This window comes from Petaurus breviceps, unplaced genomic scaffold (assembly GCF_028583685.1).
Source record: "Petaurus breviceps papuanus isolate PSGF00001 unplaced genomic scaffold, PetGlider_PUasm1.0 90740, whole genome shotgun sequence".
Taxonomy (NCBI): domain Eukaryota; kingdom Metazoa; phylum Chordata; class Mammalia; order Diprotodontia; family Petauridae; genus Petaurus; species Petaurus breviceps.
The window spans coordinates 1,818,518-1,834,891 of NW_027187330.1; the positions used below are offsets into that span (position 1 = coordinate 1,818,518).

The 16,374-nt window shown below is 43.2% G+C and overlaps 1 protein-coding gene across 1 annotated transcript in view; it reads right to left on the reverse strand.

Annotated features, from left to right (window-relative positions):
- SLIT1 (slit guidance ligand 1) overlaps window positions 1–16,374 on the reverse strand; it is a 222,594-nt gene that overhangs the window by 56,904 nt on the left and 149,316 nt on the right. Inside the window, exons 7-13 of the mRNA XM_069067079.1 lie at window positions 16,254–16,325; window positions 15,541–15,704; window positions 11,533–11,680; window positions 8,483–8,554; window positions 7,209–7,280; window positions 6,302–6,373; window positions 5,094–5,237 (exon numbers count right to left, since the gene is read on the reverse strand). Coding sequence (XP_068923180.1) covers window positions 5,094–5,237; window positions 6,302–6,373; window positions 7,209–7,280; window positions 8,483–8,554; window positions 11,533–11,680; window positions 15,541–15,704; window positions 16,254–16,325 — 744 coding nt within the window. The remainder of the gene's footprint in view (window positions 1–5,093; window positions 5,238–6,301; window positions 6,374–7,208; window positions 7,281–8,482; window positions 8,555–11,532; window positions 11,681–15,540; window positions 15,705–16,253; window positions 16,326–16,374) is intronic.

Genomic DNA, 16,374 nt, shown 5'->3' on the forward strand with positions numbered 1-16,374 from the left:
GAGGCTTAATGACAGACTGTGTATGTCTATTGGTCAAGGACTAGCCTAGCTAAATACAGAGACTTACTTGGCAGCAAATAGATAACTTTTATTCTTTTTGGCTACAGCAATTCTTGAAGGCCAAATACTAAGTTACTGAGGTGTTGGAATCTTTATCAGTAGGGAGAGTGCTACTAGTACTGATTACAGATCCTTGGGATTATCTTTTCTGTTCCTGATTATGGAAGGAAAAGGTAGCAAATTGCTGATCAGAGTTCATGGAAAGCCAACCTCAGGTTTTACCTGTATTGGCAGAAAGCTGTCTTAGGGATGTTTCACTGGGGCCATCAGGGCTACTCTAAAGGAGAACTGCAGATCATCAACACAAAAAAGTTAACTGAGTGTCTTCAGTTTAAGGGAAAACCCATGTGAGTTGAATTTTCTTGGTCCTGACAATCTGAGATTTAAACTAATAAATGGTTCTTAAAGAGAGCTAGTAAAGTGGTGGGAAGAATTTGCAGGAGTGTGGAGCAGAACCCACAGGAAACTGGGAGTCAGAGCAAGCTAGATGGTTGGGAGGAGAGGACACTTCCAAAGGAGACAGATAGGCTTGTGAGTAAATATTGGTCTTGTGTTGGTTTGTGGGAAGGCTAAAGGATACTGTGGCTCTCTGTGCTGTTGTGGCTTATTGACTTCTTTGCTACTATAATGGAATTGGCTTACTGGTTTGGGAATTCAGCTTACTGGTGTCTGAATAAATGTTTTCCCTCTGTCTTATAAAAAAAAAGAGAGAATTAGTAAAGAAGGGTGTTTTTTGGGTGTTTGTATTTCTTTAAATCTAATTCTAATCTGCATATACTGTATTACATATAGAGTAATTAATAGAAATAAAAATAATTAAATTAATAAAAGTCATTAGATGTAAGTGATAGCTAAAGAGATTCTTCCACAAAAGTCCTATTCCAAAATAAAAAGTCTCTAGTCATGATCCTGGTGAAAGCTTGCATTTGGGGACTGAGGACTAGCATAGCTAAGTATTGAGAAGTTAGTCACCAGCAAATTGACCACTAAGTGATAAATTCTTCTGCCACGATGAACCATGAAACAAAGAAAAAAGACATAATGCACTCTTGCTTCTGCAGTGACCATGGCAAAGCAGCAAAAAAGAGGCAGATGGTAGAAAGAACAGTTTTTAAGGCATCTTCAAAAATTAAACTTCTGAGGCTCTAAATGTGAAATCTTTGTCCAGTGACCAACAACTGAACCATATCCCTATTGACATTCTTGACATCAGTTAAACTAAAAATCACAAGGAAGTTATAGCAGAATGGAAAGATAGCTTAAAGTCCTTCTCAAAGAGGCTAAAAGAGGAGCTTGTAAAGTTTCATTGAGCATCCAAAGACCAGCAACACCATTCATTCATTCAACGTCATGAGACGACAATGCTAGTTAACCATGGGCATAAGCAAACATTACCATGAAGAGAACTGTAACTTATGAACCAACATTTATTTCAAAGAATAAGTTGAAAAATTCCATAAAACACTGACAAATCCTCCAAACCAAGTCAACGAATGTCTTGATACTCAGTGACTTCACTGTGAAAATGGGTGGGTACAAGGCAAGATGATGAAAAATAATAAACAAAAGTGGGGAAAGGCTTGCAGATTATTCAGGAATCTCATACCTGTATGTTATGAACACTCACTTTAAAAAGAGAATATGAAGGACATGATAAACACAGCAAGAAATTAGCTAGACCTTAGTAGATAGGAAATGAATCATCTCTCTGTGTTAGACCATTAACTGGTTAGTGCAAAAGACAAAATCACACCAAATCGGAAGAACAAAGATGAAAAAGAAAAAAAGAAACTACATGTTATTGTAATACTTCCAATCAACCATTATTTATCAAGTATTTCTTAAGTGCCTATTGTGTGCTAGACACTATTCTAGGCTCTAGGGATACAAAATAAAATTAAACAATTTCTGTCCTCAAGAAATTTATAATCTGAGAAGACAGCATGCACATATGTAAGTATATATGAATTAAGTAAAATGAATACATAAATACAAGATAATTTTGAGGGGAGGGTACTAGCAGCTAGGAAAATCTAGAAAGGCCTCCTATAGAAGGTAACATCTGAACTGAGCTTTAAAGGAAACTAGGGATTCTATGGGGCAAAGGTGAGGAGGAAGTGCATTCCAGGCAGAGGGGACAACCTCCGACACAACCTGTTTAAACAAGCTACTGACAAAAAAAAAAAGGAAAATAAGAATACCATATATTTGTGCAGTGCTTTAACATTTGCAAAGTGTTTTCTTCTGCAAAATGGATAAAAAGTAAAGACGTTGACTGTGATTATGATCATTACTTAGACAAGTGTAACCAATGTAAGACAGCTGGCACAAAGATAAGACCAAATGAGCCCAGAAACTGTCTCAGTGAGAAAGCCTTCATCCTCTTGCCACATACAAAGATGTGGCAGCCGAAGGTGACGTGGGTTTGGAATGCAAGTTCCTTTGTAAAATGTTTCAGAAAAGGATTGCAGATCACAAGCAGTATCAGCTCATAAAACAGCTACAAGCAACAGAAGGGAAAATGAGTTTGCAGAAAGCTTAGCATGAAACATGGCTGATAGGGAAATATGTTTTGTATGACCTCACACATATAATGGGTATTGTATTGCTTGCCTTCTCAGTGGGTGGGGGAGAACCTGGAGGGAGGGAGAGAATTTGGAACTGAAAAACTTCTATTAGCTCATTAAATTTTAAGTGGAAAGTAAATAAATGAAGTCTTAAAAAATAAAGCTTAGCATAATAATGAAGTCGGAATCATCCTAAAAGCATAATCTTTGATTGTGAGATATGGGAGACACTGGCATGGGACTGCCCAGCATGGTGTGCCTGCATCAAAGAAGATGTCATGCTCTATGAGTAAAGTAGAAATGCAATTGCTCAAAAGAAAGATGAGATGCATGGATCCACTCCAAATGTTCACATGAACTATTTTTGCCTGACCAAGCTCATCTCAGTCTGATCAGCCACATTTGGATACTTCTTGACCCCAACTTAGTGATGTCAGTTTGGTCCTCTTTAAGAACAGAGGACAATAACCAATCAACCAACCAAAAGCATCTAGATGAAACTAGGAGCAGGACCAAAAAATTTATAGGAAATAAAACAAGTATGTCAGTATTTCTGTTGGGACCAATCCTCATTACTGATGATGGGCGAATTACCTCATTTGGACTCTGAATGCATAAGTACCTACTGCGCTACATGAAGAATGAAATTTGACATGAAAACATCATTTAAAAAGATGAAGTTGGGAAGAGCAGCTGGACCACATCAAACACATACAGAAGAAATCTGTATTGGCGGTGACACAATTTTAAAAACAGAGAAAACCTAGCCGTGTGACCTTGGGCAAGTTACTTAGCCCCAATTGCCCTCCAAAAAAAAAAAAAACCCAAAGCTCAGGGACTGATTTTCAAAATATTTCAAAAGATGGAAAAGATCACAGACAATATCATCATCCAAAAAAATGACCAAGAAGACATAAGCCCACATCCTGACTTTCTTGTCCTTACAAAAATTTTTATGAGGGCAGAGTAGGCACATGTGAAGGACATATCCTTGATGAAAATATGAGAAAAGAGGTAGAATTTCACGGAAAGTTTTCTACAAGCAACCATATCTTCATTAGTCACACAATTTACTGATTAGCATAGAAATACCACTGAGTTTACTATTTGTTGATTCCCTGAAGGCATTTGAGGAATTTGTGGAGGAGGACAGGGAGAGTGGCTGGGATTGGCCAATGAAAGCCCACTCCTATTTTCTTTTTTTTTTTTTAAGTGATTTGCCCAAGGTCACACGGCTAATTTTTGTGTTAGGTGTCTGAGGCTGGATTTGAACTCAGGGAGTCCTGACTCTAGGGCCAGTGCTCTATTCACTGAGCCACCTAGCGGCCCCTGGTTTTCTTATTTCCTTTTTTTTTTTTTTTGAAAGTCCACTCCTTATGAGCATACAAAGTGTGCTTTACTGAACACAACCCCCATGTGAACTTGAGCATGTACAAACATCATTCCTAGTAAGCTTACCACATGAAGGAGAGAAACCTTTTATTGGCTGCTAAGCCAGAACCAGGACTGCATTCATTTAAAAAGTGTATTGTTATCTTTTGTTGTTTTTGCATTGCCTGAATTTCTCTCAGAATATCTCACTCCCTATCCCTCCCAAAGAGCTGTCTCATATAACAAAGAACCAGGTGTGCAGGCAAAAGGCACCATCCAGTCAAGGGCCTATTCTTTCTTGCTCGGTTGCATTTGAGTGAGAGAGACGTGCTTAAGCCTCTGGAGAGGAAGAGGTTTCAGGACTTCCCCACCTAATGCCAACATATGGTGAAGGAAAATAAATCTCGAATGTTTTCCCATCTAAGATTACAGACCCCCTAAAATCTCTGCATGGACTCAGGTGTCTGTGAACCTCAGAATAAAAATCTCTGCTGTAGGTGGATCTATTTCACAGAATCACAGAATTTCAGGGTTAGATGGGACTCCAGTGGTCAACTAGTCTAACCTATATCTCAATAAAAAAACCTTCTACAGCATCCTCCAGCCTTTTCTTCCAGACCTTCAGATACAGCCTTTTGTGCAGGTAGGACTTGACAAAGAAAAGATGGATGATGTAAACACAGCCCCCAGCAAGACAAGGACTGTATCATTTTTCATCTTCGCATTCCCAGCAGCTAGCAGAGTTTCCCGTGTGTAGCAGGTGCCTAAACAAAATTTGCTGAATTGTCTATCACATTTCCCAATTAAGCAAGTTCCATAAAATCTATGCATTGCCTCAACACTAAATAGTATTTCAGGAACTAGAAATGGAGGCAAAGAATGGCAGGCCCTGGTCAAACTCTTACTTAATTCTTCTCCAACTATACGCCATTAATAACAAACCAACCATACATGCAATCATTCCCTCATGACTGAACCTGCAACCAGGAAGCCACGAGGGACAGAAACTGATCCTGAAATCAAGAAGCCACCCCCAATTCCTCCCCTCTCCATATACTTTCCTGGTTTGGAGCCTAATGGGTAGGGGCCACTTACAGGGTCTGGATGGCTCGGAGAGAGGTGAAGGTCCCTTTGGCCAGACTCTGGATCTTGTTGTCATACAGCGAAAGCAGGGATAGGTTCTGGAGATCTTGGAAAGCATCAGCTCGGATGCAGTTGATCTTGTTGGCATTAAGAAGACTACGGGATGAAGAAGAGAAGTAGCAAGGAAGGCAAGAAATAAAGGCTACAGTGTACCTGACTGGGTGTACAAGTTGGGGTAGTCTGGATTTTCATTGCCTACAAAGAGGGCATCACAAAGTTATTATCTCCTCTGCACTGATCAGCCACTGAAGAATGTCTGCCTCTCAATTGTGAAGTGTCCTATAATCATACATTGGCATGATCACAATATATTGATCCCCAAAACTTATCCTGATCCTACCAGTTGCTAGTGTGTTTTCCACCTTACAAAAATTGTTTTGTATTTATCTGTCTGTGTTCATATTCCTTCTTTCATTCCCTTTTCCTCTCCAAGGGATGCACACTAATTTAAGACAGGGAGAGTTTCTTTTTTGTCTCTATCTCCCCAGTTCCTAGCATAGAACCTGTCACAGAGTAGACATTTGATGAGTGAAAAAAATGGATGGATGGTTTGGAAAACATTAAAAATTGCTATACTCAAGTACTTGGTGGGACTTCCCCACAATCCTAAAGTTCTGTTTGGGTGACTTGAACAGCTGAAGTAAGGAAGAAGGGAGAAGGACCTGCCTGAGCCCTGGGGAGGATCCATGACTGTATCTCCACATAGTCACCAGAATTTATCTAAGTCATAAGTTTCAAGGTAACTTTATAAGATATGTATGTGTCTACTTCCAGACAGAGCTCTACAAAAGAAACCTGATTTCACAATCTTCATTGCTGTGGCATCTATTGGTTAGCTCTGAGTCTGCTTTTCACCTGTTCCCAGTGATACCCTATCTCCATCTCCTTCTACATAGAGCTCTGAACTGTCTATGGGATTCCACGGTCTCTTGTCACTCTTTTGGGTTGATGATATGGTAAAGCCTCCCCTAACTTAACTGTGACAAGACAGAAAAATGAAACCCCTTCTTCCCATCCTTCTCATTGTGACTGAAAATGCTTAGGAGCATGAGGTTAGTCCTGGGAACATTTTCTGAAAGCTCTGCCATTCCCTCAACAGGCTCACTCCCCTTCCCTCTGGGACAGGTCCAAAGGAGTGTTCATAAGTTGGTGGTCCTTACAGAAGTTGTAGGGTGTAGAGACCTCCAAACACCCCCCTGGGCAGGTCTGTGATCTTGTTTCCATAAAGAACACTGGAGAGAAAAAGCAGAAATAGTAAGTTAGATGGAGACTCCCTTCACCTGGCTCTCTCTACTTAGGCCTATACAAGAAACATGGAACTAGAGGCTAGTTCTGAAAAGGAGTAAGGAAGAGTCACACATCATGTTCTATTCTCACTAAAGACTGTGGATAACTGACCCCTGGATAGTTCTCAGTGACGATCTATGTGGATCAAGGTAAAAACCTCTGTGATGAAGGTCAGGTAAATTCACATTATTCCAGAACTCTGGAAGCAGTATTCTTAATGCTCCTCTTTCTTCATCACACTCCCAATTCTTTTCTGATGGTCTCAGTCCTTCAGTGAGCTGCATGGGGAACTGAGCTGGGTCTAGAGATACACTCTGTACCACCTTGGGAGAGCCAACTCTAAATCTTCAGCATAAACATAAACACCTCAGAAATCAGCAAACACTACAAACAGGAGTTGATATGCTGGTTTATTTATCTCCAGACTTAAGGCAGTAATGAAGGAAATGTTAATGATGCAAATTAAACTTGAAAGTATGTCACAGTTCTCAGAGATCTGGCTGTTAAACATTTACTAATACCCCCTACCTGGCTCCATTGGTGCCAATGGGCTAAGGGCCTCTGCCAGAAATTATCCATACTTGCTGAGCTCATTCTCATCAGGCCTGGAGGCACTTTTCTCTCCTCTGTCCCTGGCAAACCTAGCCCTGTTTTCATCTCCAACCCCTACTCCACCTGTGACCTGGGTTTTAGGTGAGGTGTCAGGGGCTGGTCCCATTTAGGAACCCCAGTTGGTGCTGGGTACAGTGCCAAGAGGCTTGGACACCATCTATTACTCACAGAGAGTTCAAGGAACGAAGACCCTGGAATGCATCAGGGGCAATCTCAGAAATCTGGTTGTTGCTCAGATCTCTAGAAACCAAGCAGAAGAGAGAGACTCCATTAACTTCATTGATCACAACCATATTTTCCACTTCCTAGACACTCCCTTTTAAGAAAGCAAAATCACTTTACATTTGTGTTATCATGTCATCTCATAAATAGTTTATTGGATATAAAATGAGGCAGGTGTGGTCTTCCCTCTTTTATTGTTTTTTTTTTAATTTATTTACTATTAGTTTACAACATTCAGTTCCACAAGTTTTTGAGTACCAAATTTTCTCTCTCCCTACCCGCTCCCCATCATGGTGGCATGCAATCCGATATAGGCTGTACATATACCTTCACATGAAATATTAGTCAAGTTGTAAAGAAGAATTAAAACCAATGGAATGAATAACCAGGGAGAAGAAACAAAACAAAATTCCCTCTTTCATTGATGAGGAAAATGAGGTAAGAATCACAGAATCACGGCGTGAGAATCTTGGAGACCAGCCAGTCCAACCACCTCCTTTTACAGAACAGGACACTGCAGAGGTTGAGTGTCACATAGATAGTGAATGGCAGAGACAGGATCTGAACCAGGTCCTCTGACCCTAGACATAGTGTTCTTTCCGCTATATCACACTTCCTCCTTAAGTTTAAAGCGCTGACTTGCCAAGAATTATATAATAAGCAACATTATAATGCTATCACAATAATGCTAAGAAGACAACCCAGAAATCTCATGGACTGCTAGAATTGAAAGGGCTCTTACAAGTTATTTCATCGAACTCCCTTATTTTCCAGATACGGAAACTGAGCCACAGGGAGGTTAAACTACTTCTCTATAGTCACGTAGTGACTATCTGAACTGGGACCTGAGCCAAGTCTTCCAATTCCAAGTAAGTTCATTTTCCTTTACACCACATTGGCTCTCACTACAGCAGTCCTTATTCTTTGCCCATCTCCATCGCAATATTCTATATGCTTTCTTTAGCTCTAAGTCCTGGGCCGACACTTTCCAGGATCAGAGGGAAGTATCTATCCATCGAGAGTCAGTGAGGCTTAGCCCCAAACCAGTACAACGAAGGTAGAGGTAGGAATGTCTGAGAAGTAGATGGACAGCTCTGTGCTGACTTCCAGATTCTGTAGCCCCTCCTGTCCATCCCTCCTACCTCCCCATGAAAATACAGAAGTGCCAGGATGAGTCATTGGCAGGTCCAGAAGTACACTAGTTGACTGAATGCACTTACATCCTCCTCAACTTTCTGTAGGGAGAGAAGGCTCCAGGGGGTATTGATTTGATGCCATTGAGTTCCAGACGGCTGCAGAGAGAAAAACAAATAGGAAAATTAAGGACTGATTCCACAGTCTACAGGAAACTCTTGAGCTGAGTACCTATGAGAACATCAGCTACCAATTAATTCCCTGCCAGAAGGCAGCTTCTTCCAGCAGCCTGGCATCATCTTTACCCACCTGGGGAATTCACCCAGCATGATAAGCTGCTCTCATCCAAAAGGATGAGGCTGATAACTTCTAGTGAATCGCTGGCCCAAAGGCCAAAGTCCCCATCCTAACCCTCTGGGGACACAGTGGGGAGCAGGGCTGATATTGCTTCAACTTACAACTAATTAAAGTTGCATATGTTATCAAAAGGAAAACGCTTGCTGAGGCCAGAAGGCATTTCTGGTTGAGCTGAAAAGTTTCTAGATGAGAAAATGTAATAACATTCCCCTTCCCGTCCACCACCTTTCAGCCCCAAGCTGTTGACTCCTCTGTTGCCAGCAAATGCAAACTGTGGGTCCAGAAACCCAGTCAGGAGGCAGCTCCCGCCTTCACAGGATCTAGAGTTAGAAGAAGCCTGAGAGGCCTTTTTACAGTTGGGGAAACTGAGGCCTGCAGGATGACACCACCACTAAATATCTGAGGTAGGATTTAAACCCATATCTTCCTGACTCCAAGTCCAGAGCTCTATCCACGACCCCTCTCGCCTCCCAAGGTAGGGATAGGAATTCCGAAGGGTGAGCTTACAGCAGGTCAGCCTGAATCCCCTGAGAAAGGACAGAATGGACTAGTTCCAATAGACTCCAAGAGAAGGCTGGTGAGTCCTGTTGAACGTGGTACTTTCCCAGGCACTACTGAAGACAGGTCTTTTCTGTGTTTGGGCTTAAGTGCCCTGCACAATGCAAGTTCTATACTGGGTATCAAGGGTCAAACCAAGCATACTTCCCTAGCACTTCTCTTTCTGACACTTCCCAAGACCCCTTCCTCTGCATCCTCCCCTCCATCTACTTGTCTTACCTATCTGTTGGGTTCAAGCAGGTAACAAATTACACAAACTACAATTTTCCCTCATTGAATCCTAATCTCTTTTCATTTTGTGGGGCAGGCTCTGTGACTTCTTCAGCAAAGGAAGCTCTCAGTGAGAAATTCCCTCCACGAATTCAGATCCACACCTGAAAGTTCAAATCTTAGAGAGCTGCCTAGGACCCTAATAGGCTAAAATGGCAGCCAGTACATGTCAGAGACAAGACTGAACCCAGGTGTTCCTGACTCAAGGAGGCCAGCTCTCTGGCCAACATGCCAGATTGCCTCTCTCTTCCTTTCTTCAGTCAGCAGCAGCTCCATAGCCTAGAACCAGCAGGGTTAAGGATGGGGAATGGTATCAGAGGGAGCCACCATTGTTTGGGAGTACTGTAGTGGAAAGATCCCCTGGCCAGGGGCAGATACAACTTCTTTTTTTTTTTTTTTAAGCAATCAGGGTTAAGTAACTTGCTCAAGGTTACACTGCCAGTTATTTCTGGGTGTGGTGCTGAGTGTCCGAGCCCGGGATTGGATCTCCAGGTCGTCCCAATACTGGAGCCGGTACTCTTACTCGCTGAGCCACCTGGCCGCCCCTAAGCAATTGGGGTTAAGTAACTTGCTCACGGTTACACAGCCAGGTGTTTCTGGGTGGGTGCTAAGTATCTGAGCCCGGGATTTGATCTCCAGGTCTTCTCAACACTGGAGCCGGTGCTCTTACTTGCTGTGCTACCTGGCCGCCCCCAGATACAACTTCTAAGCTCCTGTTTACCCACTAATTAGTTGGGTGACCTTACAAGTCACTCCCTTCACTGGGCTTCAGTTTCCTCCTCTGTGAAATGAGGGGTGGGACTGAATAATCCCCAAAGATCCCTTCCAGCCCTGAAATTCAGTGTTGTATGACTTAACATTTATTAGTCCAGTCTGAACTGACAGCACAGGGTAACCCCACTCTAAGCTCCCATTTGGAAACCATTTGGGGGCAGACGTGTCCTGAGTCTCTACCATGAGCTCAGGCTTCTCAAGACTGCTAAAAAAGGCTATCATCCTCGCAGGAACTAGCAATGATGAACATTTATTTGGCCCTTTAAAGTTTGAAAAGCTTTTTGTACCCTTTATCTCATTTGGACCTTGCAACCACCCTGAGGTCAATTCTGTGTGTGTGTGTGTGTGTGTTCAGATCTATGATTTTTTTAAAATATAGAGAACTATCAAGGAAATTCAGAAAAAATCTCATACCAATGCGATCAGTATATGTTCTGTGACAGTCTTATAGAATTGCCTGGAACATTGAGAGGTTAAGTGATTTGCCCAAGATCACACTACCAGGAATTATGCCCTCTTATCCACTATGCCAACTTAGTAAATTCTCCAAGGGTATTTCAAAGCCTCTATTTTATTTCCTTCTGGATGCACTTATTTCCTAGAGGTAAGCAGTGCCCTCCTCATTTACAGATTAGGAAACTTAAAGCAGACATTGGAGGTTGAGTTGTTCCCCATCCTATTAATATATTATAAGTAGAACTCAACAGCCCTGATTCTTTTTTTTTTTTAAGCAATTGGGGTTAAGTAACTTGCTCAAGGTTACATGGCCAGATGTTTCTGGGTGTGGTGCTAAGTGTCTGAACCTGGATTCAATCCCCAGGTCATCCTGACACTGGGGCCAGTGCTCTTACTCTCTGTGTTACCTGGCTGCCCCTACAGCCCTGATTCTTTGCTAGGTGCTCAGAACACACCTGCTAGAGAAAAACACCAAGTCACAAGATACTTTGTTAGGAATCCAGGTCCTACTTCAGTCTGAATATCCAGTCTGGACAAAAGACCCTAGATCCCCCACAGTGCCACAAGTCTTCCCCAATTCAACTGAACATAGAAGGCAGGTCCACCTGAAAAATCTTCATTCCAGGGGATTGTTATCTCAGATGATCTGAAGAGAGGGGCCCTGAGCCAAGCCTGGCCACAGCCCGAACCCCTCCCAATGAATCCTTCCCCCAGTACTCACATCTCTGTCATGGTCTCAGGCAGGTTGGCCGGGATAGCAGTGAGCCCTTTGCCACGACAGTCCACGATCCCATTGCTGCAGGCACACATGGGTGGGCAGGAGCCTGAGGACAAGGTGCAAACAGGGGTCCGGGTGGCCTCTCCTTGGCCTACAGAAGGTAGCAAGAACAATGGCTAAGGGACACCCCTTAGAGGCAGGATATGCTCTATACACAGGTGTAGGATTATTTGATTTAGCATTAAAATGTCTCTTCCTCTATGCAACACGGAGTAAGAAATGGGCAACAGAACCCCATGCTAACAAGTTGCCACTGATTTAGAATAAGTTACCATTGCCGAGTTCAAATTCTGCCTCAGATACTTCCTAGTTAATATAACCCTAAGCAAGTCGCTTAAACTCTGTCTGAGGCAGAGTTCCTCAACTGTAAAAAGGAGATAATAATAGCACCCAGGATTGTGGGGATCAAACAAGACAATATTTATAAAAGCCCTTAGTGTGCCTGGAACATAGTAGGCGCTCATTCCCTTCCTTTCTATCCTTGTCTGGGATCCTCCCGAACCAACATTAGTAACTATGAATGGGGAAGGAAGAGGGGAGGAGTTAGTGGTGGTGCTGAATTCGTACTAGTCTTAAGAAATCCTAAATTGAGGAGAGATGATAATAAATAGCACTAAACAGCTGGTGTTAGTTTAGGCTTTACAATTCACAAAGTGCTTGACACACATTATCCCATTTGATTCTCACAGCAGCCCTGTGAGATAGGTAATACAAATGTATATCTCCTTTTCTACATGAGATTAGCAGGATTTTGAGCTGGAAGGGACATGTAAACTGGCAGGGATCAGAAAACCACAGATTAAAGGCATGAAGGGATCACAGGAGTCACCTAATCCAATGCTCTCATTTTAAAGGGGAGGAAACCAATACTCAGAGAGGTCAAATAACTTGCTTGTTGGGCAAATAGGAGGCAAGGATGAAATCTGAACTCAGGTCCTCCAGTCTCCAGATCCTGAATCCTGAAGCCCTAAATCCATGGTACCATTCTAGATCATGTGATCATACCACCCAACCTGACAGATGAAACCATGAGGACCAGAGCCGTGAGAGGAGCTGTCCAAAAGCAAAGAGCGGCTGCTCCAAGCCAGCTCTCTGCCTCCCTCCAGAGCCCTGCCATCCTCTTCCTCAGCCTAAATGTTCAGAAAGCTAAGGAACCTACATAAGGAAATGACAGAGCCAAGACTCGAGCACAATCTGTTTCCAAACCGGAGCCTCTTTCCAGTTCACCTTCATTGCTTTGTCAGTGCAAATAAATCCACGGGTCTTAAGTGCACTCAGAGAATTCCATCATTGCTTTCAAAGTGAGATCTCAGTTGCTCTGATTAAAAACATCTTAGCCTACGTGAGATAAGAAGCTAGCATTGACGGTGTCACCATGTATTGTCCATAAGGGAATGTGGAGTCAGGGGCAGTGGGAGAACATGAGCCATGTTGTGGCATAAAGAAGGAGGTTCTTCAACACTAAATGGAAAGCCACTGTCAAAGCCAGAGAAGCACAGAACAGAGAGCAGATCTTAGCGCTCAGTCTAAGTCTCTTGCTAGGAATGGCGCTCTCCAACCACCCCTTGGGTTGCTAAGGTAGACTAGCAAATGGGAGCCATACAAAAGTTGCAGCCTTGGCCATCTCAGGAAGAATTTATCACAGACTCAATTAATACTAGGAAACTCACCTCTCCCCCAGCCAATGAATGGGGAGTTACCCAGCATAGCTACACGGAGCACACAAGGTCACCAGGGGTAAGAGAAATACAGATACATGTGGCTCCCCTTGCTGCCTGCCTAGGAGCTGGAAGCCAAGGGAAGACACACAGTGACATGGTTAGGGTGATGCAGTCTCCCAAGGACTTGCTTGACAATGTAGCCATGCACCCATCCCAAATTCAAGACATCCAAGGTATCTTTTGATTCAGATCTGCTGTAAACCAGCAGAACAGCAGCCAGCTGGAAATCACCGACAGTAGGATTGACTTTCCCTCATCTTCACATCTCCCACCACAGGCTGCCTCTGTACTCCCTAGTCACTTTCCTTTGTAATCCAATGTATTTTATTTCATTTACTTAAACACGTGACTCTGAGATGGGTCCCTGAGAGAACCCTCGACTAGACAATCTCTGAAGTCCTTTCTGCCTCTGTCACAGGGTTCGGGGTTGGAAACCAGATCTGGCAGCAGTGGCAGCACTGATTTGACTGCTGCTTCAGACCTGGAAAGAGGAGGGATGAGTGACACATACAGGGCAGAAGACAAGAAAAGAGTGGGATTGGAACGCAAAGCACTCAAGAGGCAAGATCAGCTTCCAGACTCCAGCAGACCCCAAGGCTAACGCTTAGCTTCTTCCCAGTTGGAAGCTTTTGTGCAGTGATCACCCTGAGCATCCCTTATCAGGACTGATGGCCTTTTCCAGTGGTAACTGCTTGCCTTTGGTGGGGCCCCTTCCGTTAGAACATGCACAGTGCCTGGAAACCTGAGAGGCATCAGAGGGCCTGTGAGCAGGCTGGAGATACAGAACCTCAGGCCTCCCTGCCTAGAAATCTCACCCACACTCGGGTCTAGCCTCGTCATCTGGCTTGGTGCCACTGGGAACACCCCCAGTCACTTCAGAGTTAATGCAGTGACTAGCAGAGGGTGTCTGGGTGTCCCTGGACAGAGAACCAGGAACTCTGCTAGTTCTGTGACCCAGTCTACACACCCGTGGCATAGTGTCAGGCCAGTGTGCACTACCTTCTGTTAGCATGCTCCTGGCATTTAGCATACATTGTCTGGATATGTATGGTTTTTTTGTTTTGTTTTGCTTTGCTTTTGCCTTTTGGAGGGAAATTGGGGTTAAGTAACTTGCCCAAGGTTACACGGCTAGTTTTTTGTGTGTGGGTGGGTGTTAAGTGTCTGAGGCAGGAACCGACCTGACTCCGGGGCCAGTGCTTTACTCACTGCGCCACCTAGCCGCCCTTGGATATGTATGTTTTTGCATTTAATTACATTGTGTACACAATCACATATTAACAGAAAGCAAGAGAACACCAGAAAGAGAAAACACCCCAAATGAAAAAGCAACATGTTTCAAATACAAAAGAAAAAGTTTCATTTCATGGTAAAAAAAACAAACAAACAAACAAATGACCCAAGAGGCTTCCAAATCCCTCAATGTCCATTTCCTTCCTGTTCACTGGTTGTTGGGACCACACAGCCATGATATTTCTTCCCTACAACATCTACTTCCCCTCTATATTGGAAATTTTCTTGCAAAGTTGAGTCATCTTTGTCTTCCCTTGTTTTTGGAAAAGGGGAGAGGATCTGTCTTTTGGGGTTTCTCAAACTTTGAGATGTTCCTGCCTATTAGTCTTCTAGCCACACACACTGTGGTTTCTATTGGTGAGTGATTAACAATTGTGGGACTGGAAAGATTCTGCTTTGTACAAAATCAACTTTATAGACCAACATGCAGCTACTGGACAAAGACATAGTCATTCACGAGCCTGTGTAGATCTTGGACTCTCATGGCCAGTGGGAGAACAGCTGCTTTCAAGTTTGACTCACAGTTGGAACCGTATCCATTATGTCTGGGTGAGATAATCACATCCACCTACTCAAGTCACACTACCAAAAGGTTGAGGCCAATCCTCTGAAATCCTTCCCTTTGGAAAGATATATCCAGTTAAATCTGGACATTGCTACCTCCTATCAACAGGACAGAGGGAAGAAAAGGACACTTATCAACAAAACTTTTGTTTCCTGTTGCATTGAAACTTTTGCTACAAGTAGATAGAGAAATAGATACAGTGATAGATTTAGGAAGATATCTGTATCACTGGTGGTCATTACATGATGCTTCTAGAAACACAGAGTGGGAAAGATGAGATTAGACTACAGAAACACATGGTTCTTTTTCTATCTGTATCCTGTGATAGGAGAGTTAAAGGAAGCAAGGTACAGGGAGAGCTGTGGTCCTCCTCACCTGAGCAGCTGAACTCACTCTTCTGGACCTCGGCCACATTGAGGCTTCGAAGGGAGGCAGGTCCTGAACACTGTGTGAAGAGCCCGATGGTAGGACGTTGCCTCAGCCATTGAGAAAGCCAGGCCAAGTGGCAATCACAGAAAAGGTGGTTGGAGTGTAAACGGCTGGAGGCAAAGGTGAAAAGTGGGGAGTTAGGATCCTGGTGGGGCACACCCACCCATCTCCCCAAAACCACCCCCCTTCTCCAAGCTGTCTGGCTAGACTAGTGGGCCTTTAAGGGCCCTTCCAGCTTTAAATCTACAATCCCCAAGACACTAAGTAGAAATTGTTCTGCTCAATCAATATAGAGTAATTTCAATTATCTGACACAAAGTATAACTAGGAAAGAAAATTTGCAGCCTAATATTACCTAGCATATCTCAAAGGAAAAAGCAATTATAAAATATTTTTAGATGAACCATTGCCCCCACCCCCACCTCCAATTTTACCATTTAAGCACCAACTTATACACATAGCCCAGAACTGTGCTAGATGGTGAGGGGAATGTAAGAGATACAGGTGACACCTAAGAGCTCTAATCAAGAAGCTTCCATTGGCTGTTCTTCCTGTCTTACCCTTCATCAGATGACTGGAAGTTGACTGTACTTTAGTGGTATATAACAACTATAGCGGTTGGTTGTAATACCTCCATTCTGCTCCCAAGGCATACTCACAAAGTCCGGAGCTTGGGCATGTGGTTGAAACTGGAGACAGGAATGGTGGTGATGTTGTTGTTATTCAGTGTCCTATACACAAGGAAACCAACGTCATTCATCTAGCAGATGGCAAATGGAT